The sequence below is a fragment of the Nicotiana tomentosiformis genome, chromosome 10 (genome assembly GCF_000390325.3).
Source record: "Nicotiana tomentosiformis chromosome 10, ASM39032v3, whole genome shotgun sequence".
NCBI lineage: Eukaryota > Viridiplantae > Streptophyta > Magnoliopsida > Solanales > Solanaceae > Nicotiana > Nicotiana tomentosiformis.
Genome location: NC_090821.1, coordinates 59,811,392 through 59,834,120, shown reverse-complemented (window position 1 = coordinate 59,834,120; position 22,729 = coordinate 59,811,392). Strand labels below are relative to the sequence as shown.

General features: G+C 35.5%; 3 protein-coding genes across 6 annotated transcripts; all 3 read right to left on the bottom strand.

Moving 5' to 3' along the window:
• Positions 1–2,389: 2,389 nt before the first annotated feature.
• On the bottom strand, positions 2,390–3,480 carry LOC104089643 (uncharacterized). The gene has a single exon (XM_009594592.4). The coding sequence runs from the start codon at positions 3,398–3,400 to the stop codon at positions 2,807–2,809; it is 594 nt and encodes a 197-aa protein (XP_009592887.1). The 5' UTR covers positions 3,401–3,480; the 3' UTR covers positions 2,390–2,806.
• A 535-nt stretch (positions 3,481–4,015) lies between these two features.
• On the bottom strand, positions 4,016–13,387 carry LOC104089632 (phosphate transporter PHO1 homolog 10). 4 transcript variants are annotated; one of them, XM_009594581.4, is made up of 14 exons: positions 13,253–13,387; positions 8,621–9,292; positions 8,109–8,445; positions 7,940–7,988; positions 7,726–7,797; positions 7,471–7,600; positions 7,187–7,307; positions 6,811–7,063; positions 6,626–6,730; positions 6,494–6,538; positions 6,260–6,409; positions 5,149–5,427; positions 4,924–5,060; positions 4,016–4,710 (listed from the first exon to the last, which is right to left on the bottom strand). In XM_009594581.4, exons 2-14 carry the CDS (start codon positions 9,180–9,182, stop codon positions 4,605–4,607), a joined length of 2,346 nt encoding a protein of 781 aa, XP_009592876.1. In that variant the 5' UTR covers positions 9,183–9,292; positions 13,253–13,387; the 3' UTR covers positions 4,016–4,604. The 4 variants fall into 4 exon arrangements, with proteins under 4 accessions (XP_009592876.1, XP_070043873.1, XP_018624099.1 ...); XM_070187772.1 differs by having other exon boundaries at positions 8,621–9,299; positions 13,253–13,361; XM_018768583.3 differs by lacking the exon at positions 13,253–13,387 and adding an exon at positions 13,019–13,246.
• A 3,728-nt stretch (positions 13,388–17,115) lies between these two features.
• On the bottom strand, positions 17,116–21,791 carry LOC104089626 (uncharacterized). Its single transcript, XM_009594572.4, has 3 exons — positions 21,381–21,791; positions 18,881–18,954; positions 17,116–17,727 (listed from the first exon to the last, which is right to left on the bottom strand). The coding sequence occupies exons 1-3, from the start codon at positions 21,621–21,623 to the stop codon at positions 17,646–17,648; spliced, it is 399 nt and encodes a 132-aa protein (XP_009592867.1). The 5' UTR covers positions 21,624–21,791; the 3' UTR covers positions 17,116–17,645.
• Between the last annotated feature and the right edge of the window lie 938 nt (positions 21,792–22,729).

The window sequence follows — 22,729 nt, the reverse complement described above, 5'->3', positions numbered from 1 at the left end:
AGTCAAGGAGAGTTAATTTGTAATCAGTGTGCAGCAATTAGTGAAATGCACAACTACAATATAATTCAAATCCTTGTTCAAATGTGTCACCATCCACCCCCCCCCCCCCCCCCCCAAGGAAAGCAACTACTAATATATAGGTCATCTGAACACAGCACCCTGAAGAAATGTAAGATTCCAGCAACACTAAGAAATTAGCTGCAAGAAATCATGAATTAACTAGACAAAGCAGATTTTTTTTGCAACAAACCACAGGAAGAAAAAGAAAAAAGCCATCAGAATTAAATGTTCAACCACCACAGCAGAACTTCACTTTTTACTCTTTTAAACTCCTGGAGTTAATCATCCCTGTACCACGGAACGATTATCCACATATTCCGGTAAAGTTTTTAAGGTCATTTAGGATTGCCTCAGGGCACAAAAGAAGCTTAATTTTCACTCTTTTGACGGTTGGTGTTGTACTTCCAGATTTCCTACACAGAATTAGCAAGAACACACAAGAAATCCTAACACAGTGAAATCTCAGGACCTTCAGTAAGTCATCAGCCTAAAATCATAACTGCCTCGAATTGAAAATCAATGATATGCCATGGAAACAGGTAAACATGTAGAATGAGGTCAGCTTTTATCTGGCCATATGACTATTAGGACAAGTACATCAGCAAAACTAAGAGAGGAAGTGGTGTTTATGATGTAAGCACCATCTTTTGATGCTCAACAACAGCGCTGCTCAAACTTTCAACTGTTATGGTTCCCTTCCTTTTACCCGTTTTTCAAGTATCAAACTATTATGGTTTCCCTTTTACCCTGCCCTACGCCAAAAAGGATAAATAACAAGTGAAATGGACCATAGTCTAGCTTCTATCATGTCAGAGAACCATATTGGAAGTAGAGCTAGGACCTGCACCCAGACTGCACATATGAACATGAAAGACACAACTTGATGAATGCCACAATGTACATGCCACTAGGAAGTATGCAGCCATTGGTGTAGTCCGGTATACAGATGATCTTTAACGAATTACCATTTGTATGGAAAATAATTTCTTTAGATATTTGGAGCACAACAGAAGCAACTTTGAGATGAATGAAAGCATGAGACAAACAAACAGCATTACATCACCTTAGCTTTCATGAAGTAGCTTACCTTCTACGAAGTTTATTTGACTTGAGGAAAAGACCATTTCTAGCTAGCCACAGAATAAGGAGATTCAATCAAGAAATACTGGACAAAACTCAAGAAAAGTCATATATGAAGACCACTAACATAAGCCCCAGGATATCCTCTAATCTAGTTGTCACTTGACTTGCTCAATCTAAAACTTCAATCACATTTTCCAGATTTGCTTTCCACGCACTTTCCGGGGTACACTGCTGAATACAGGTGTAATGTTAAGAAGCCATAAAAAATAACCATATTTACCAACTTAAAACAGTACTTTCCTCTGGGTATGACAACAAATATTCTCCTTATAATATCTGGCTGAGAAGCAGCGCAACATGATGGCACATCATTTTGTAGTACATATGCAGAGGACAACATCAGTTGCTTTAAAATGCATTGCACATGCAGATACCCACCATTATTATGATATGATGGAACACTTAGTATGTTCCATCATATAAAAGATCAGGTGATCAGCAGCAACACTAGGATACAATAAAAAAAATGTACTTCACTGAACTGTCAAGTCTCTAGAGGAAATTAATAAAAGCTATATATGGCAGGATGTATAGAATTAACAGCTAAGTGACTTAAAATTTTTGCAGGCAACAACACTGAAAGATGGAGCAAGGCAAAGACTGGGAAACACTAAAAATGCCAATCGTATCATATTCACTACCTTTTTTGGGATACGTTACACCATTCACTACTTGTCTTTAGCAAGCAATTGGAAAAAAAAAATCAAAAACTCTTGTACTGCATTGAATAAGCAAATGAAGTTGACTTTAAAACAAAATAGTTTTCAGAAAGTTAATATAAAATTTTCAGGGAGCTCTGGGAAACAAGGGATTGATGTCATCAATGAGTAATCAAACCAATGTCTCGTTGTTATAACACTACTAATATTAAGATTTACTTTGATAAACTATATGACTAGCTCTTGGAACTTAACAACTGATCAAAGGATGTAACAAGATACAATATGCACATTACCAGAGCTCTAACAAATGCAATCTTGCATTCTTATCTTGCTCAGTCGATTTTCCGCTAAACACGCAGAAAATTTTGCATTCTTATCTTGCACATTACCAAAGCTCTAACAAATGCAATCTTGCAGAAAGAACAACATACTCCTAAAGTGATGAAGAATACAAGATAGAAAGTAGTTAATCCATATGATTTTCATTGATGCATTTACACATAAATCAACATTTACTATACCAATTCCAGCAGCAAAAAATTAACATCAAATTCTTATTTATCCAAAAGTAGCTAATAACCAAATGACACAACTTACATATCAAGAGTTGAATGTCATAGCTGGAAGATTTCTTCTACTCAATCCAGCATAATTATTATCATAAATCAGAAGAAACTATAGTCTACACTCAATGACACGAAGGAAGTGCGACTAATTATTCAGTTCAAGAGAACCCGTATAATGTTAAAATTTGAGGCAAATTCAGTACAACTATTGGAATTATAGCATTAGCCAAAAGCTCTTAATTTTCTTCCCTCAATTCAAAAAAATCTCCTAAATTTCCCACATTTTAATTATCAAAATCACCTATAACCCCCACCCCCAAAATTTATAAAGATCAATTCTTTTGCTTCTGCAGAGACTTACTAACCCTGATTTAGCTAAGAATTATTTGAATTCCCGTCCAATGTAGGGTCCATCGACACGGATCCCGAAGCATCACCACCATTCCCTTGCTCCTTCTCTTTGTCCAACTCCTTGTTCAATTCAGCCTCAGCAGCTTTCTCAGCCTGTAATATAGGGGCATAATAATCACTATGAGCTTCCATACACTTCTTCAAAGCAGAAGTAACCTCAAAACACTTATCCACAATATCCTCTTTGTTCTTTTCCCCTTCTTCAATGCATTTTTCCCACTCAGTAAAAGTGTCTTTACATCCTCCCCCTTTCATAAACAAACAAAACCCACATTCACCCTCCTCCTCCTCTTCTTCTTCTTCTTCTTCCAAATTGGTATCTTTGTCTTTTTCTCCATTTTCTTCTTGGGTTTCTGTGTTGATTTCCTCTTTAGAGTTTTGGGTTTCAGCGGTTTCGGGTTGACGGATCGGTTCAATTTCGGATTTAGATTTGTGGGTCGGTTCAAGATCGGATTTTGATTCGTGGGTCGGTGAGGATTCAGTGGAAGAAGACATGGTGGTGGTAGAATTGGGGGAGCTAGGGTTTGTATCTGAAAGTGTGGAAAAGAAGTTTCCCATGTCTTCTCATAAACCTCTTCTTAAACCCTCTTTTTCCAGAGAATAATAGTTTTTTCTCTTTTTCTTTTGGCATGGTCTTTTTTTTTTTTTTTTTGAATACTTTTTCTTCTTATACTCCATAAAAGTATGTCTCTCTTTTTTTTAGGAAGAAAGTCAGATGTATTTTCGTTTTTGACAAGTCAAGGATGATTAGTTAAGAAAACTGGAATATAAATTCCTTTTTTTTTAGTTTAAGAGAGGAAAATACTACATCTCCATTATCATTATTATTTGAGGATTTTTTTATATCATTTTTTGGAGGATTAATTTCGAATAATATTTTCGCACTAAAATTATGCATGACTTTTTAAAGAAAATTACGGTGTGAAATATTAAATTCTAGAAAAAAAGACTTGATTAATAGCTGATTATTTTGGAACAGATTAAGTACTTATATTATCAAGTTAAAAAGAGAATCAGCAAACGAATTTGTTTCATGGGTAATGGTAGTTTTTAATTTTATTCAATCAAAATTGTTAATGTAACCAAATAAAAAAAAAGTAGCCTTTTGATTTTTCAGGGCTGGCATAACTAAGTATCTTTTAGATAGAAATCAACCTTAGCAACGAAAAATAAAAAAGATAATATGGATTGCACCATTTAATGGAAAACGAAATACTCTATTTGGTATTGTTTCGTTAACAAAAGGAATGTCGTGACCTATGAATTTGGGGAACATATCAATATATCACTAGTTCAAAATCATTCTCAACTAGGAACAATTGCTCTATTGGCTTGAAAAAAATAATAGAAAAAAGTTATGCTTGGTTAGCTATACCATGGGCAGATGTAGTACGTGTGATTGCATCCACTATTTGTGAACTTCAACTATACATTTAAATAATTTTAAAGAATATATCCATTTTCTATTCTTTTTCTTTTTCTTTTTTATAACTTTTTGTATTCTCTCTCTCCTCCTCATCACCATTGATCTTGCCAATAAAATAGCCCTTAAAGAAATCTGCAGCTTCTGTAGTCTGCCTAGTTCTTTGTTTCACATGTGTTCAACTCTTCTGATCCTCCTTTAGGTCCAGAAGTGTAGAAAATTTCTTGACCTTTGATGTTAGATGTTGTACTATATCAGGTGAATGACTTTTATTGGTTGCTACAGTTTTGGCAGTTGCTAGCAATCTGATGAGTTAATGAATAAACATTATGTTCATCTTTATTCTTCTTTGTCCTCATCATCCTCTTCATGGTAAACGAAAGGAAGTGGTACTGACTTGAATGCGCGATATTTCCCTACATTGTTCAGGTGCTCGTTTTCCAACCTGATAACAAATCCAAATGTTATCTCAGTTCGTGTACAATTATCAAGAAGAGTTGTAACTTGGACTGGAAAGTGTTCCAATGTCATTTCACAGAATTTCGAGATCATAAATATATGTCAGTCAAAAAATTCTCCCTTCGGCATAATGTGATCATTGAAGTGAGAATAGGAATGATTCCCCAAACAGAAAATTCAGCAAGAAAGATGGTCATACCTGAAAAAATTCCACATGCCACGCCGAATTACTTCTAGACAAGCAAATATGCTTGAGACAGTACTTCCTTGCAAAGAGGGCACATTAAATTTTAATACCAATTGTAGCCAAGCAAATCTAAGCAAGACATCCAAGACCTGTGGAGAAGGTCGAAGAAAAGATTAGAGTGGCTGACAGCTCATCATAAGATGAATCGAAGCAACTTAATTGTCATATGGAAATTACCATGGCTATGAAGTATACACTTTTATGGCGCAATATGAGCTTATCCCGCAAGAACTTGTTCTTGGACTTCCTTCTCAATAACCCCCAATCTACAACTATATCCCAGTATGTGTTGAAAAGAGTTGTGACAAGTGAGCTAAGAATAGCCAACACCTCCCAAGTCAAACTTTTTCTCAGACTATAAGCTGTTTTAATAACAACTGCCAGAATTGTCAAAAAGTATCTCAAGGCATTGTATGCCTGTGCTTGATCTTTTTCTTCAAACAGTCGACGGATACACTACAGTAAAAGCATAACCATCTGTAAGTTTACTTTAAAGGAAAATATTTCCTGATCGAGTATTGAAAGAAATGTCATAAAAATATTGTTCAGTTATATAGTTGGCCCACGTGGGTTGTGTAAGGACTTCCAAAGGCATCCGTCTATATATGTTTTGAGCTACCCCATCCGCTACTATGAGGTTTTAAGTTGGATGCTCATATTCTTTCACATGTTATTAGAGCTAACCTTTGTAAGCCCATATTCTGCCACTCATAAGTTTGTACTTAAATCCGTGCATGAAGCACAAAATTGGTTTACATATGCAGGAGGGTGTTGAAAATAGTTGTTCCACAGGGATTATGTATAGGCTTTTAAAAGGGTTTATAAAGTCTTGGACTACTACATCGTTATCTTACGGTCTTGGCTTGGATGCTCAGATTGTTCATAGATATCATAGTGGAATTATAGGTTCAATGCTTATGACAATTTCTACTTACAACCAATTATGGCATCCTTAACCATGAACGATTTTATGGCTGAGACTTCAATTTTCAATGGAAGCAAGACATATCAGTTATTCAGTATTATATTGAGAAGATGCGAATATATTAAGAGAAAAGAATTCCTAACAAACCTGATTTATGCTTTGAAGCCACCTAGGATGTAGGTGAACAAGGGATGTTAGATTTCATAATTGCGAAAACAATCCAGAAGATTAACTTGTCTAGGAAAAAAGTCGAGACAAGGAATCATAAGAGTTGAAAGAAGGATGGTAGATCCTTAGTGTCACTCATCTTTTCACATGCACAGTTAACCGTAGAGAAATAACAATCAGAAGAAGATGTCAAACCTGAAAAAACCGAAACCAATATGGTATGACCGCTAGTATGAAGTAAAATATGTTATAGACATTGTGACTTTGGCATGTATTATGTCCATGAGAAGATTTAACCCAAGTATAATAGCAAATGTAGTACTCCAAACTCCTTATTGCCTCAACCTGTGTTATGTAGGAAGTTAAACCACTACAACAACAGACGGACAAGTAGAAACGAAACTTTACAATGCCCGGAAATCACAAAACCTGGCTAGTAAGCTGGTCTGCTAGAAAGAAATCTGGAAGCGTGACCTGCACGGAGTGAGAATTTAACGAGAATTAGCCCACCCAGAGATAGCAATATAGTTTTGATTTACAACCTTTATTGGTTGACTATACCTTGTAAAGAGGAGCGCAGATGCAGCGAAAGACGCATCTTATAAGGAACAAACGACTTGAGCGATAAATGATGTTAAATGGGCAGAAAGTAATAAAAAGAAGAACCTGCATACAGAATTATCTTTGGTGAAAGAAAGTATATAACTGCACTAGAACCGATCAGTCAGAAAGCTCTAAAATCTTACCGTCATCAATCCCAAAGGAACATATTCAATACGTGTTACATATTCTTCAGCTCTTGAATTCATGTGCAGATGCATCAGGAGAGCGGCAAAGACAAGCATTGCGAGACCATTACTAAGAAGAAAGACTTCCCTATAGCTTAACTCGGTTCCTTGCTTGAAACCAAAGATAAACGCATAGTTTATTTTGTAGCGCCTCCAGAAATATATGTTTGCAGCATATAAAAGCATATGCAGCACAATGTATGCATAAAAACTGCCAGACAATTCAAACCGTTTCTCTAGTCAAATTACAGGCTCAGGAAACTCAAAAATGTGGATTTTCATCTGTGCTTGTATTAGTAAAATCTAAATAGAAACGAATTTGATCCTTCTTTACCTGTAAAGTGGGACTATCTTGTCCAAATAAGAGGCCCCTTCTTCTTTATCCATCAGCTTTCTGTCATCTCTTAATAGAATAAAAGCAACTAGTAGAGCAATCGAGCAACCAGAGAGAAAACCTGGAAATTGTGAAGGACAAGTTTGAATCAAAGTGAAGGCCCAAAATACAAAGGGTTTCATAAAACCAAAAACTGAAATCATGTTATATCAGAAGAAAAAAGTGACTGTCCCATCGGTTCTATACTTTAAAATGATAGTACATCATATGTTTGCATTACTTGCCTGACAGGAACGTTATACGATGTTTCTCTATTTTATGCTTTGGACGCAATATTTTCATGCCTTTTCTGCGGTTTGAGTGTGAAAAATGCTTGATGAAGGTGGTCTCTACCCTGTCCAGAAGACTAGTAACCTAAAGAATGACATGATACCATCAATGTATATAGTCATTTTCAAGAAAAGGCATCCTGCGTGATAAAAAGTTTCATTTTAAAAGTATGACATAATCCTAATGGTGGAAAGATAGATTAGACTAACCTCCTCAGAGCTTCCAAGGTAAGATTTATCCACCATTTTCATGTATGACCTTGCTGCTTTTCTAGATGTAATCTGCACTCGGAAAAAAGATTCAAAATTTTAGGATCTCAAGATCCAAAGTGACAGACTGAAGCATTTTTAGTACTTGTTCAGAATGTTGCTTTCACTTGTAACTGATGTAATGCAAATAAGATTTTGGTTAGCGAAACTTGACCTTTTCATATTTTTTGAGGATCTTGGCCAATGCAGAAAGGTTCATATAGCTGGTACAATTCATCCAAAAATTAGCAGGCCAGAATGAGAGCCATCGAGTATAGAAAATTAAAGTAAATTGAAAGAATATTTTTGGAAAGGAAAGCAAGCCAAGCTCTATTTTCCAGTACCTGAAGTGTTTTAGAAGGCGAAGTTTTTGATAGAACTCAAAGAAAATAATCTTCAGCCGCTGTTCAACCTTCTTTAGTTCCTCTTTCTTATAACTCAAATCATTCTCTTTGGATTCTTTCAAGACGCCTCTTATAGTCGACATGGGACTTTCAAACGTATTAACAATCTTAATGTGATCTAGGATTTCAAGAGGATCGGATTTCTGTGAATCAATATCTCTCTTCTCTCTTAAAGTATTGCGGTTAATGGGAACCTTAGGATGTGAAGCATTAGTACTAGAACCCTGTCTGCTGTAACTTGGGTCAAAACTTGTGCCGACAGGCATATGATCTGTATCTGTACATTGACAGTTAGTTAAGAATCTGAAAATGCACTAAAACCAAATATACATAAACATCAGCTAAGGAAAAAATTTACTCCTGAATCTTATTTATTTCTGCCTAATCCCACCATGAAGGGAAAGATAGTCTATAGGTGAAATTCATGAAGTGGATGTGGTTGTCCCCCATACCTACAGTTGTCATTCTGAGAGGAGATGTAATCCTCGAGGGCGTTGAATTGTTAATGTCAAATGAAAGACGTTGAAGGGAACCAAAAGCATCGAAACCAGGATCCATCACCTTGATACGTAACGCAATCAACGCGTCCATCTGTTTATTCAGCAAAGTTACTTCCCTCATGACTTCATCCACCTTGTCCTTATAGAAGGTATTAACCTTGTTGAACTCTTGGTCTAGTTTGTTAAAGAACCTAATTTCATTCTCTGCTCCTTCAGGAGATCCCAGGAACTTTGTTATGTAAAACTTTCCAGAGTTTTCATGGTGCACCGTGTTCACTGATATCACCTGGTCCTCAATATCACCAGTATTCTGAGCACTGGATTGTAGATTTAGACCACTAAAGTTCCGATATAATGCCAACCTCTGCTCTAAACTTCTTGCAGGAGTTGGAGGCTGTTTGCTTTCCTTGGAATGGCGGATATCCTGTAATATTTGTTTGAGTCCATTGTAATCCACATAAGCTTCTATCCACTCTGGGACCATTTCCCTTTTGAAGTCCTTACCAAACTTCATTCTTGCGACTCAACAAACTCCAATGTTTTATTTTTATTTGTTTATGACCGCCTGAAACTTAATAGTTATACCCTTTACTGAAAGCAAAAGCCTGACTGCTGAGGATATATCTGCGAACTCACATTCAAATGATCGAGTTTCAGTGAGATAAAGATTAGTAATAATAAATGGAACTATGTATTTTTCCTGCACAAGGATTAGCATGCCAGAACAAGGTGCTATTAACAACTGAAATAGAAAATGAGAATTGGGCATCCAATTACACAAAAAAAGGGCATCACAAAGTTTACTCTATCCACCTTTCAATTTAGCTCATAATATCTCAGATCAGCGCTTCAGAAGAAAATATGAACACCCAATTTGTTAGAATCGGGAACCCGGGTAGTGCGTAATTTAGCCAAACAACGGTATAATGACAATAACAAAGACAATGGAAATTGATAACAACGGCAATTAAAGCATATAAAAAAGACACAAATTTAACGTGGTTCGGTCAAAGTGACCTACGTCCAAAAGCGGAGAGGAGCAATTTCACTATACCAATAAGAGTACAAAAGAGAGTACAAAATTAGAGTAAATACTCTAATTAATCCCAAATACCCTAAGAGAATAATCTCACAAGATCACTCCAAAGAAAGGGTTCACACAAGTGCTTCCCAACACTAACTCTCATACAAAACACTCTTAATAAAGGAGGAAAGGAAGAAACAAGAAATGAAGACTCAAGTCTTGTTGGTGTGTTTAAAATGAACTAATGGCCTTCTCTTTTATAGGCAAAAAAGTCTTGGCCTCTTAAGTGTAAAAGAAGAGATACAACTTGTGCAAATGATGTCCACCACACAATGCAATATTTTTGAGTCCCAAAGAATATTGCCAACAAAGTCTACACTTTGCAAAGATACTTATGCTTATGTGAAATGGACTCCATTAGCCAAAATATTAGCCATATTACAAATCTCCACCTTGGCCAAATTTTGGCTGATATAGTAAATTTGCTCCACCCTCTCCGCTAAAGCCCCAATGGGCATATGTTAAAATTTAATGCCATCAAAATCAGACAAGTTGTCTGATACCGAAACTGTAGTAGGGCCTATAATAGTAGATCCCAATAAAGTATACAACGAACTAGATCTGTGTGCTTTCATGATCATAAGAGCACTATGAGAAACTTTCAGAACTCCAACTTAACTTGTGTACTTGCACCCAAGAGATTCTAGAGTGCCCAAAGAGAAGATTTTTCTTCAAGTCAGGAACATGTCTAACATCGGTGAGAATTCTCACCACACCATCGTGCATTTTGATTCGGATTGTACCTTTTCCAAAAACTTTGCAGGCAGCATTGTTGCCCATCAAAACAACTCCACCTCCAATAGATTCATATGTGGTAAATAAATCCCAATTTGGATACATATGATAAGAACAACCCGAATCTAAAATCCACTCACTGTTAGATTTGAAACTATTATTAGTTGCTAAAAAAAATAGTTCCCTCAGTCTCATCAGCAGCTACACTTGCTTCGGCAGTGTCAATATTTTTGTGCTCATTTTTCCTTTCCTTATGCTTTTCTTTATTTTTCAGCTTATAGCATTCGGAGATAATGTGACATTTCTTATGACAATAGCGACACTCTAAATTATTGTATCTGGATATGGAGTCGGATTTGCCCCTAACAAACAAGTCAACTTCCGCTTGAGTTCCACTAGTTTCCCCAGTAATATCACTATCTATCTGTTCTTTTGATTTTAAGATAGATTTAATATCCTTTTAAGAGATATTATCCTTTGCATAAAGCATAGTATCTCTTATATGCTTAAAAGATGGGGTAGAGAACAAAATAGTAACACAGCTTGATCCTCATCTTTAATTTCAGCATCTATATTACTCAAATCCACAAGAATGGAATCAAAGGTGTCAAGATGAGAGAGAATAGAGGTACCTTCACCCATACGAATTGTATAAAGCTTTTGCTTCAGGTAAAGTCTATTTTCCACCGTCCTCTTCAAATATAAGGTTTTCAATTTTTCCCACATGCCTTTGGCTGTAGTTTCTACAGAAACTTCACGTAAAACCTCATTTGAGAGATTTAAGATGATATCTTATTTTGCCTTTTATCTATGATGGCAAACTCCCCATCCGTCATTTTATCCGGCTTCTTCTCCTTTCCTTGCAACGCCAAATCTAAGCCATCCTGAATTAGGATAGCCTCCATCTTTAATTGCCACATTCCGAAGTTTGCACTTCGATCAAATTTCTCAACATAAATCTTTGTTAAAGTCATATTGGCTACTGAAACAAACCCGGTTAGATCCGGCTCTGATACCAATTTGTTAGGATCGAGAGCCCGGGTAGTGCGGAATTTAGCCAAACAACGGTATAATGACAATAACAAAGACAATGGAAGTTGATAACAACGGTAATTAAAGCATATAAAGAAGACACAAATTTAACGTGGTTCGGTCAAAGTGACCTACGTCCACAAGCGGAGAGGAGCAATTTCACTATACCAATAAGAGTACAAAAGAGAGTACAAAATTAGAGTAAATACTCTAATTAATCCCAAATACCCTAAGAGAATAACCTCACAAGATAACTCCAAAGAAAGGGTTCACACAAGTGCTTCCCAACACTAACTCTCAAACAAAACACTCTTAATAAAAGAGGAAAGGAAGAAACAAGAAATGAAGACTCAAGTCTTGTTGGTGTGATTAAAATGAACTAATGGCCTTCCTTTTTATAGGCAAAAAAGTCTTGGCCTCTTAGGTGTAAAAGAAGAGATACAACTTGTGCAAATAATGTCCACCACACAATGCAATATTTTTGGGTCCCAAAGAATATTGCCAACAAAGTCTACACTTTGCAAAGATGTTTATGCTTATGTGAGATGGACTCCATTAGCCAAAATATTGGCCATGTTACACAATCAAAGATATAAAATCAGATGAATAGAGGAGGCTAAACTAACAAACTATTCCTCCTTCCCACAAATAAGAATGAGAAGAAACAAAGACAGATAGAAACGATGTTTTGCTATGGTTGAAGTGGCACTGGAATAGTATTACTTGGGACCTTTCCAACACTAAGAAGAAAGCTAGCATTTAAACACAAGTCTATATATCAATTTTAGTGATGGGCTAAAGTTTGGAGATCCTACAGCATCTCTTCAATCATCAGGTGAAGCAATGACTAGCTAGAGGGACTTCTCATTTTGACGAATCCAACGAATCCACATTTGTATCTATTCATCACTACTGTACAGGAAGCTATCACCTCGATTGGCCTATCATATCAGGTAGAGTTTAAGTTCTATACACTATATAAAAAAAGAAAGTATACACAATCAATTACTTCTAAGGTAATTACTAGTAATTATCTATGATAAACATTAATTGATGACCTAGTAAAAATGGTAAGTAGCCACTAGCCAGTTATTATAGGTTAAAATTTATTAAAAGTGCTAAAAATCAACACTATCAAATATATATGCGATCTGCAACTCATGCTTTTTCTCTGTTTAGTTGATAAATCCTACTATCAAGTATTATGCAATCTGCAATTCATACTCTTTCTCTCAGAAATCACCAGTATCTTAATCAAGGTTGCCAACTTGAGTAAGAAACAATCAGTCAAACCAATTTGGGTCATTGAACGAGAAACGTGGAGAAGCTAATTAGACAAAAACTTCAGAATTCCAATAGTTGGCATAAACTTAAAACTCCTCCATTATAAGACGCTTTTCATGCTTATACTAATTAGTACTCCACGTAAGAACATCATTAAGCAGATTATAACGCACATTGAACTAAGCATACACAGTATTGAAATACAAACCAACAACCTTTCCACTTTACCAATTACGCTTCAACTCAAATGTAAAACCCAAAACCAGAAACTTCCTTCAAAACAGAATGTAAATAGAATTACAAGTAGAGCTTAATGCCTCAGAGTCACAATTCATTTTCCCTGTTATTTATGTGCCAAATACACACACACACACACATACATATTGTGAAAACTACACAAAACACATGCATAGTGCATTATACAACAAAAGAGGGAAATTGGTCGGCACCGTTCACCGTTTGAAATGGCAGGTGATGCAGAAACTGGAGAGCGGGTGAAGAAGAAGTTTTTAGAATGTGAATAAATGCTGGGATTTTATAATACAACTTTTTAAATGGAGTTTTTATCAACTTTCTATTTTTTTTTTTGTTGCTTCTGTCAATAGACAAACATCAGCTGTAACGCGCTGGTTTAAGTTAGTTAGGACTCTGGGTAATCTCGTGTTCCTTAACCTACCGTAATACTATGCTCTCAAGCAATCGCCGACGTGCTTTGTGTTGACTTTATTTTTTTCCTCACTTTGTTGACCCTTAATTAGGAGAATCTTTATATTTGTAAAACAATCACTATTATTACGTCTAAATTTCAAGCAAAGAGCACACCCCAGTGTATCATGAATTATGATGATTTATCACAAAATTGACTACGATCGTTAGGGTAGGTTGCCTATCATTATTTATGACTAGTGTTTTAAAAGGTTTTTTCAGGAATCGTCTCGGGACGGGGATTACATGCGGGGCTTGAAGCTTGATTCTTTGATGTTTACGTCCCAAGTGCCCGACTTATGTCCTAAACACGCCTTAACGCTTAGCGCTGGGAGATTGCCCAACAGTTCCTACGCAAATCGTGCGTGAAATTCCTTAGTTAGCACTACCAACTTGAAAAAATTCCTTAACAAATGAATAATAAAAGTTTTATTCATCTAAAAAAAAATTGAGACTAACTCAAATAACGAGGCATAAAATTGAATATTTATTAATCGAGAACTTCTTGATGGTGAATATCATTTGATCATTTCTTCTGAAAATAAGTAACCGAATGTTATATTTTCACTTGCTAATGATATTCATGTCTTAGTTCTATGTCTCTCAAATTGTTAGACTTTTATTATTATGCTATTTGAAAATAATTTTATATTTATTCATAAAGAATTAATATTTTAATTTAAGTCTTTGTAAAGTTATTGATTATTCATTTTTAGGGAGGTAAAATATGTAATTTGATATTAAGAATTTTAACCTTTTTATTATTTAAAAATTAAGACGTCATAATTAATTTGTATCTCATAATAAATTTAACTATTTCATTATTTATACTTGTAAAAACACGTTAGATATCTTATTTTTTCAATGAGCTTCTTTGTTCTTTTTTTAATTTTCATAACCTTGTAACATGCTTTCATATTTTTTGTGTTATTATATTATTTTATTAATTTATAAATTAAAAAATTTAAAGATCCATGGGTTTACACCTCATATTTCGGGATTTACGTCTCGCCCAGTATTACGTAAAATGCTTCGGCTCACGCCCTCGCTGTTTAAAACATTGATTATGCCTACAATAATTATAATGCTAATCGTTATTATGTTCATATACTTAAGACCGAAAATATAAACAAGTTGATAAAATTATTTTAATTACTGTAAATTAATTGTCAACATAAATATCACTATTATGATGATTAACTTATAGTACAATACAATTACTTAATTTAGATTTGAAGCATAATGAATTGATTGTTTTATAGCTTGATGAGTTGATGGTTGACCCTTAAAAGAGAAGCTTACGGTGGTCTTGAGAACAGAGGATATGCCATTTTCTACTTATAAGATTCGTTTAGCCGTCATTATTTAACACGTGTCCGTCAAAATGTAAGTGCGTTAGCTTTTCTGTTTCATGGTGTGAATTTCTGCGGAATTTGATGCTAATGTGGCGGTCCTCATTGCTATTGCAATTTTATACGCAACATTTTTTTTGTCAAACATTCTCTTTTTCGTGCCCAAAAAAATACTCCTTCCGTTTTAATTTATTTAAATTTATTTTACTACGCACGAAGTTTAAGAAAATAAGAAAAGACTGTTGAACTTGTAATGTAAAATGAGGCACATATATTTTGTGTGGCTATAAATCATTGCATAAAGATAAATTATTTACAAATAAGGAAAGATATCATTATTTTTGGCACGGATTAGAAAGGAAATAAGTTCACATAAATTAAAACGGAGAGAGTATATTCCTTTTTCCTTCGCTACATTGGAAAATAAGAGATTTTAATTCGAATGTTCATATTATAGGTGTGGCCCTCAAATGTTGGTGGGGGAAGGTTGGGATTTTAATTATAAGTTTAATAAGTTTTTGAGATAGAAAGAGTATAACTTGTTCAAATGACTTCCGTAACGTATTTTCTAAACTTGGTTTCGTAATTTGTCATTGCGCACTAACTTGACAAGAGATTATTTTGTGCGTTTGGACTTAGATTGTTCGAATCTCAATAGTAGCGGTCATGATTCAAGCTCATAGCAAATATTGTTTGCTTTGAAATTTTCTCACGAATTTGTTTTTCGGATTATGTCATCTCGAGCCCCAAAAGGATGTGTACGATGTGAATTTGTATCATAAAGCTCTTCACTTTCTTTGCTCCACCGTCATACTGAGAGAGATTCGGCTCTTGTACCATATTTGTCACGACCCAAATTCATGACACGTATTGTCCGCTTTGGACCTAGACCCTCATGGATTTGTCTTTTGGGTTATGCCACTTCGAACTCCAAAAGTACGCGTATCAGTACCATGTGAATTTGTATTATGCCTCATAAAACTCTTCACTTTTCTCGCCTATTTTGATATGAAATTCGCCTAAGGTGACATGTGCACCCCTTCTTTATAAGTTTGCCAGCCTAAAAGCTTGTCAGTCATGTTTGACCCGCTCTCATCAGCACGCCCTCCGTCATGAGCATCAGAATAGCAACACCAGATTGTTTTAACTTATTTTATCTATACATTTGGATAAACAAAGTCACATAGTATTTCTATTTGTGGGAGGTAAAAAAAAAAGAACATAATAAATTAGTCAATGTACACGTAAACTTGACTTAAACACTATCAATATAAAAAAAAAAAAAAAAAAAGAGTAAGGGCAATCACGTTACCTGGGCAAGGATCTAAGTTTGACGTACCCATAAATGTAAAGATGTGAGCTAAATGTCAACGTGCTAATCCTAAAAGCACTGTTTCTACGTTATTTTGGACTGTACCTATGTTGGCAATGATATATTATACTTATCATCTAACGTTAAACAACATGGCTAAGTTCTTACTTATCCCAAAAACCGCATATTCCTTCCTCTTCCCCCTTTGATTGCAATATATTATTTCAATGTATGTTTGACTGTCAAGTTTCCTCATCATGCTTCTAGTTTTAGTTTTTTTTTTTTTTTTTTTTGTGGGTGGGTGGGTTTTGGGGGGGGGGGGGGGGGGGAGCACAAGAACTTGCTTTAATAATATTCTACTGCTTAGATTGTCAATGGAAACAATGTGAGTAATTTATGACATGATTATCCCATTATAACTCTTTCTACGTTTCTTATTAATTGGTCTCCATATTCTATGCAAGTATGTCTACGTTAGTATGCTTAATTGTTTATCATCCAACAACTCCTATGATATCATTCCTCATTAAAAAAGGGCAATTCCTAAAACGAAGTAATTGGCAAGAATTTCTTCTAGAAAATAAAGGCTTAAACTAATGCCATGTTGTGACAACCAAAATAAAACACAATGTGAAGGGGAGGACACCTAGGATTTGAAGAATTTAAAGCAATTTTTATACAAAAAAAGTTTGGTTTTTACCCTATTTATACAATACAATTTTCTTTTCGAACCAAACCATGTAACACCACCACTTTTCAGGTTTTCGATACAGGTAAAACAAATTCAAATCACGATGCAACATAAAAATTCATAAATATTTCAAAAAAATGATTTTTGAGATGTCTTGCATGGGAAAGAAATCCAACCCTTCACTCGCATAAACACAGTTTAGCAGCTTCTACTAGCCTAATCGTTTCTAACACATAACAGCTACCAATACCATAGAGGGAAGAACATATCTTCAACAAAAGAACTCTGCTCTTTGGTACAACTTAACCTGTAAATGGAGAAACTAAATAAGGAGCATGTTACAAATAAAAACCCCTCATACTCGGCTAGCATAAGGTGCAACTTCAGGAAGTACATGAGCAGTTCTGACACAGTCACAGAGAATACACGATCTTGATATAAGTTCTTGTTTCTTCACTCAGGGGGCATCAAGAATTTTTGTGCTATAAAACTCTTGAATTTACCTCGTTCCAGAGAAATGAATGTGGGATAACTTGCACTACTACGTGCTCTACTCTCCGAATTCTTATGCTTTGTGATTTTCAAGAACTAATTGTCATCAATCAAAGGAAAGACTTGGAAGAAATACAGCTAACACAGTTCTACTTAGACATGCAAAACAGGTTCTTCAGCAAGCGGCCTATGCTATTGTGCAGCCTTCTCTCTGTCAAACAAAAGGGACTCTACCAGAACGACAAAGTTGAAATTGAAGAAATTATGTTGGACGCTCCACTTCAAGTTGATCAACTGTTGGAACTATCCTCATCACCAGGCTTAATTCCACTGCAGCAAAAGAAATGTGGTAATTTGACTCGTCCGCAGACCCTGCAAGTTTATTTGCAAGCAGAAGAACGTCAAGAGTATTAGCATGGAATAGTGTAGAGACCTAGATGAAGACCAACAAAGAAAAGCGGAACTGAGAGCACAACAAAAATCGTTGCATTAGACAAGAAAATGAAACATGACACTAAGCAATTGTCTTCCTTACTGAGGACCAAGATAAACATCATGGTGGCAATAAAAACTCACACCCGAATCACAAAATCATGCATGTCTTTCAAATATCATCATTTAAAATTTCAATTTCACTAGTGAGCTATTCTTGAGAATTATTGATATACTTGATTCGAATATGTTATTCGTGTGATATGCTTTAAATTGCTTGTAGGACTACTTGAGCTTTCTTGTGCATGTTAGAGATCATGTCTAGGCTTTTGATGCTTATTTCGGAATGATGTGCTATTCTTGAGAATGTTGATATACTTGAATTAGCAGTAGTCATACTTTATATCATGAACACACATCCGCATCTTTATTTACTATGTCCTTGTGCATGTATGTGTAAACAATCATAATCTTATTGTTTAACAATCATTCAAGCAAGATGTTACCTTGCATCAAATCATACTTAAGACCCATTGACTAGGAAAACATTAAGAAGCAAAAGGCTTTAATCTGTCTACTGAGCTAAGATCAGACAACGAGGTAAAATCTCAAAGACTTAGTCCATTCAACAGCCAATGCAAGCTCAATAATGGGATATGTGATGAAAGAAAAACACCCTTTTTCCTTCTTGACGACCTTTTTTCAATTTATTGGTGACCCAAGTACACTTTTACTTTTTCATTGTCCCCTTTTTTTAGGGGCTTTCCGCCTATCAAAACTACCCTTGGGACATAGATCGACTTTTATGCTAGTTTTTGTTCCAGCATGAAAGTTCCATTATAGGGAAAGATGATGCACTATACTTTTTGTTTTGTCGAGCCTTGCATTGGTCTCTGATTATTTACAGAAGCACTAGGAAAGACATACAAATGTCGATATATCCAACCTTCTGTTATTTACAAGCTAAATAGAAAAGTCAGGATTTTAGCTTACTAGCTAAGCATTTCATGCTTGAATACGTTACAATTGAGATTAATTTATGGGAAGAAGCATCAAATATATGTTATTCATTTTCTTGGCATAAAGCTCTTACTTGCAACGCATAATCACTGGTACTGGTTTTAGAGCCTTTGGTCCATTTCTTATGCCTCTCTTGTGAGGGGAAACCTGCATTATCAAGCATACCCTATCAGCATAACAAACTGTGATGAAATATGAACTATGTAACACGAATATGCATACACAGTCTCTCGGTGCAACACACTACCTCACAGCTTGAACATGCATTTTGGCAAGTGTAACAAATATGGAAATTTAAACTAGTGAGCCAAGCTGGCATGCAAAACTATGCAAAAAAAGCACTAAGAAAGGGGTCAAGGAGGTAGCCTAATTGACAAGGCTCCAATCTTTCAGATAAAATCTGATCTATGAGTCTATGACTTCCTCCCCGGGAAAAGTGAAGAAGGGTGCTTGTAAGGATTGTATACATTCCTTTTTGTGTAGATGGTTGGATATATTTTTCTGGAAGCTTAATGATGCACACTGTATATTTTTGCCACTATCTTAGTGCAACATCAGTGAAATCATTTATAATTTAAAAGGAATAAAAAATGCAGATATTTCATGTGGAATATGCACAAGCAAGCAGAAAGTCACTCCACATCAATAACCTATCAAAGTGTAAGGTTAATCTTGCTGCCAATTATTAACAAAAAGCCGGTAAAGATATATATGTGGGGGCCTCTACAAAGCCAAAAATTTACCAGAATTCAGTTTACATCAAAGCCCAAAGGGATAGCTAAGATCAGAGTATTTCTAAGGCACTTAGCTAAACTGTTACTAATTGTAAATAACCAGCCAAAATGTAATCCCATAATTTCAGTACTATCTGGACATCTTAATATAAGTCTCAACTCCAAGAACTCAACTGTGTGGCCTATTGGTAAATTAAGTGGGTTGAGAACCATGACGTCTCATGTTGAAATCACAGTGGAGGCAAAAGCACTAGGTGATTTTTTCTCGGCTGTCCAAACCTTGGTGAACAGAATTACTCCAGAGGTTTCACGTACCCATGGAATTAGTCAAGGTGCGCGCAAGCTTGCTTGGACACCACAATTATTTAAAAAAGGGTCTCAACTCCGCATACATGTATTTATGGGAATTATATTAGCTTCCCCATCCGCCACCCCCATTTTGATCGTTTCTAGCTTCCATAATATAAAAAATAATTAGCAGGAGGTGTGGCTTGTCCCGACCAACTTCATTTTATGCTTTTAAGCTTAGTTTTATTGCGTACTTTCACATTTGGAACAGTCTGGAAATTTCCTGGTCTGATCCAAGCTTCAAGGTTTGCAGGAGAATAAAGACCAAAAGAAAACAAAAACTAAAGAGGGTCATTTTGTATTCTAAGTCACCACGTTGCCGGAGCTATTTGCTCCCTCCACCCCATTTTCATTTGACCCAGCACTCACCAATACCCTGACAAAGCTCACACTTTATCTTAATCTCTTCTACTTTGCAAGGGAATACATAAAATTAAGCCACTTCCCAAATTTTGCACCCACATAGTTAAGGGCAGTCTTGCAGCAAATGTATTTACAGGGCTCAGATATTCTCAGCGCTTCAATTAGGATGCATTTTTCCCCAACAGTACTTATGTTCTCCGATTGTTCTATTTCCCCAGTAAAGATCATGATGGTAAATGTTTTCCCTAAAGACATCTTTCAAAACATCCTGAAACAATCATCTACCAAGTCTATTACCTCATATACAAAAATAGAAATACGCAAAAGCTCTGCACACATAAAAGGTTTTGCCTCACATATGATCACAAGAGACTTTGTACCATTACTGATTTCATCTCACTGCCTAAATTGAATAAGACGATAACATCTCGGGAACGGAGACAAAAAGAGTACACAGGTAAAACTTAATGCAAGAATAAGTTGTGCACAGTGGCAGAGCCAGGAATTTATATAAGGGGATTAAAAGAAATACTAGAATGTCACAGGTGAGAATTGAACTTGTTACCAAAAGCAATTTTTGAGCCCCTTTACCGCTACACTAAAATTTTTCCTTGTATCAAGGGGATTCAGCAGTTTATATATAACCAAAAACATTCAATTATACCCTACTTGCACAGTATAGTTTTTCGACTAAGGGGATTCAATTGAACCCTCCTCCCTTCTACTAGCTCCGGCCCTAAAAAGCAACATTGTTCTACTCAACATTATCCTTCATAGCCGAATACATGGAAATCCAAAGCATAACTCAAGACTCAACAGACAAGTAACATATTAATCATCAGGTGAACTCAACATTTCCAAATCAATATTATGAGAATCTATATCCGCAAAAGAAAACATACCCCAAATTAAACAGTAAGGACGCCTAAAAGAACACAAAGCAATATGGCTATCCTAAAACCCTAAACCCTGAACCGTAAAAGGATAGAAATATCCATCAGGTAATAACTATATTTATAACCTTAACCATCACTTTAAACGACGTTCATTTGCAGCCTAATTACAAAAAGTCATACATTTGCAGCCTAATTACAAAGGAACCAAAAAAAAAAAAAAGGATCTTGTTACCTTTTTCTTAGGAACAGCCATAAGATCCATGGACCCACCAAATAAAGGTGAATTTGGGAGCATAAATCCTATATTTTTGTTGTTATTGTTGTCGTATTCAGGTAAAACTAACGATGGTGATGAGGCTGTCGGGTAATTAACTGCTCTATCAAGCGGCGCTGGTTGGGCTATGGCGTGGGAAAATCTTCGAAGGCTATATATATAATTGGATTTTATTCGGCTACTTCTTAGCATCAACGCCATTTTCAATTTATCGCTGCTCCGCACGAAGGGAACTCAGTTCAGTTGATGCTGAAGAAACTGACGAAGTGACAGAGGTTGGAGAAGGTTTCACAGGTTGAATTGAGGCACATGGATTCATATGGGCCAAAAATATTGGGCTTGGACTACCCATTTAGCAAAAATTTGCACAAATAGAATACTTTGAGGGGTGAAGTACTGGGGATGGCAATAGAGGGGTGCGGGTGTGGGACGGGTTTAGACATATACGGAGCGGAGCGGAGCGGAGCGGGGCGGGGCGGGGCGGGTTTAGCCTTAAACGGGTGTGGGGCGGGTGGGTCGAAATAAATTTTCTTTATATTCTGTACGGGTGCAGGACGGGTGCGGATTAGGGTTATAAATTTTTTTTATAAGATTACAAACTTTTCGGTGATATATTAAAATCTTACCTCCGTGATAATAATATCAACAATGGACATACCTATTCCATTTCAAAGCATATAATCAAGTTTTAAGATATCTAAACTTGAAGAAAGATGTTGCATTTTAAATTAAAAATAATGGTAATAAGAATAAGTGAAATATATATTTTTGGCGCAGCAACTTAGATGCCTGAGTAGGATTAATTCAAGCAAAAAGTATAAAGAATATACTTCTCCTCCTTTATGATTAGTAATGTATTACTTAGTTGATTTGTACTTTGAAATGATTTACAGTTTTAAATAGAAAAGCTCTTATGTGGGTAGCTTTTTTCTTGAAATTTAAAATTTGAAATATACTATAGAGAAAAATAAGAATAATTGAATAGAAAAATCATGACATATACCGTCATTATTTATTAATGTTCAACAAAGAAGTACCATCAAAAAATTTAAAAATCAACAAAATATCAACAATACCTACTGTTTTAGATCCCATTTCTCTTCATCCTTGTGAGAATTTAATGTCTAAAGATCTCTGTTATTATTTTTAGATTTTATGCAATTCTAATCATATACAATATATTAGAAAAATTAAATAAAGCAGGTGCACCCATCCTTAAATCCTAAACTGACTTCGAAAATTTCAGTCAAAAGATTATAAATTAAAAAAAACTAAGAAGTTCAACATAAAGAGAGAAAAAACTCAAG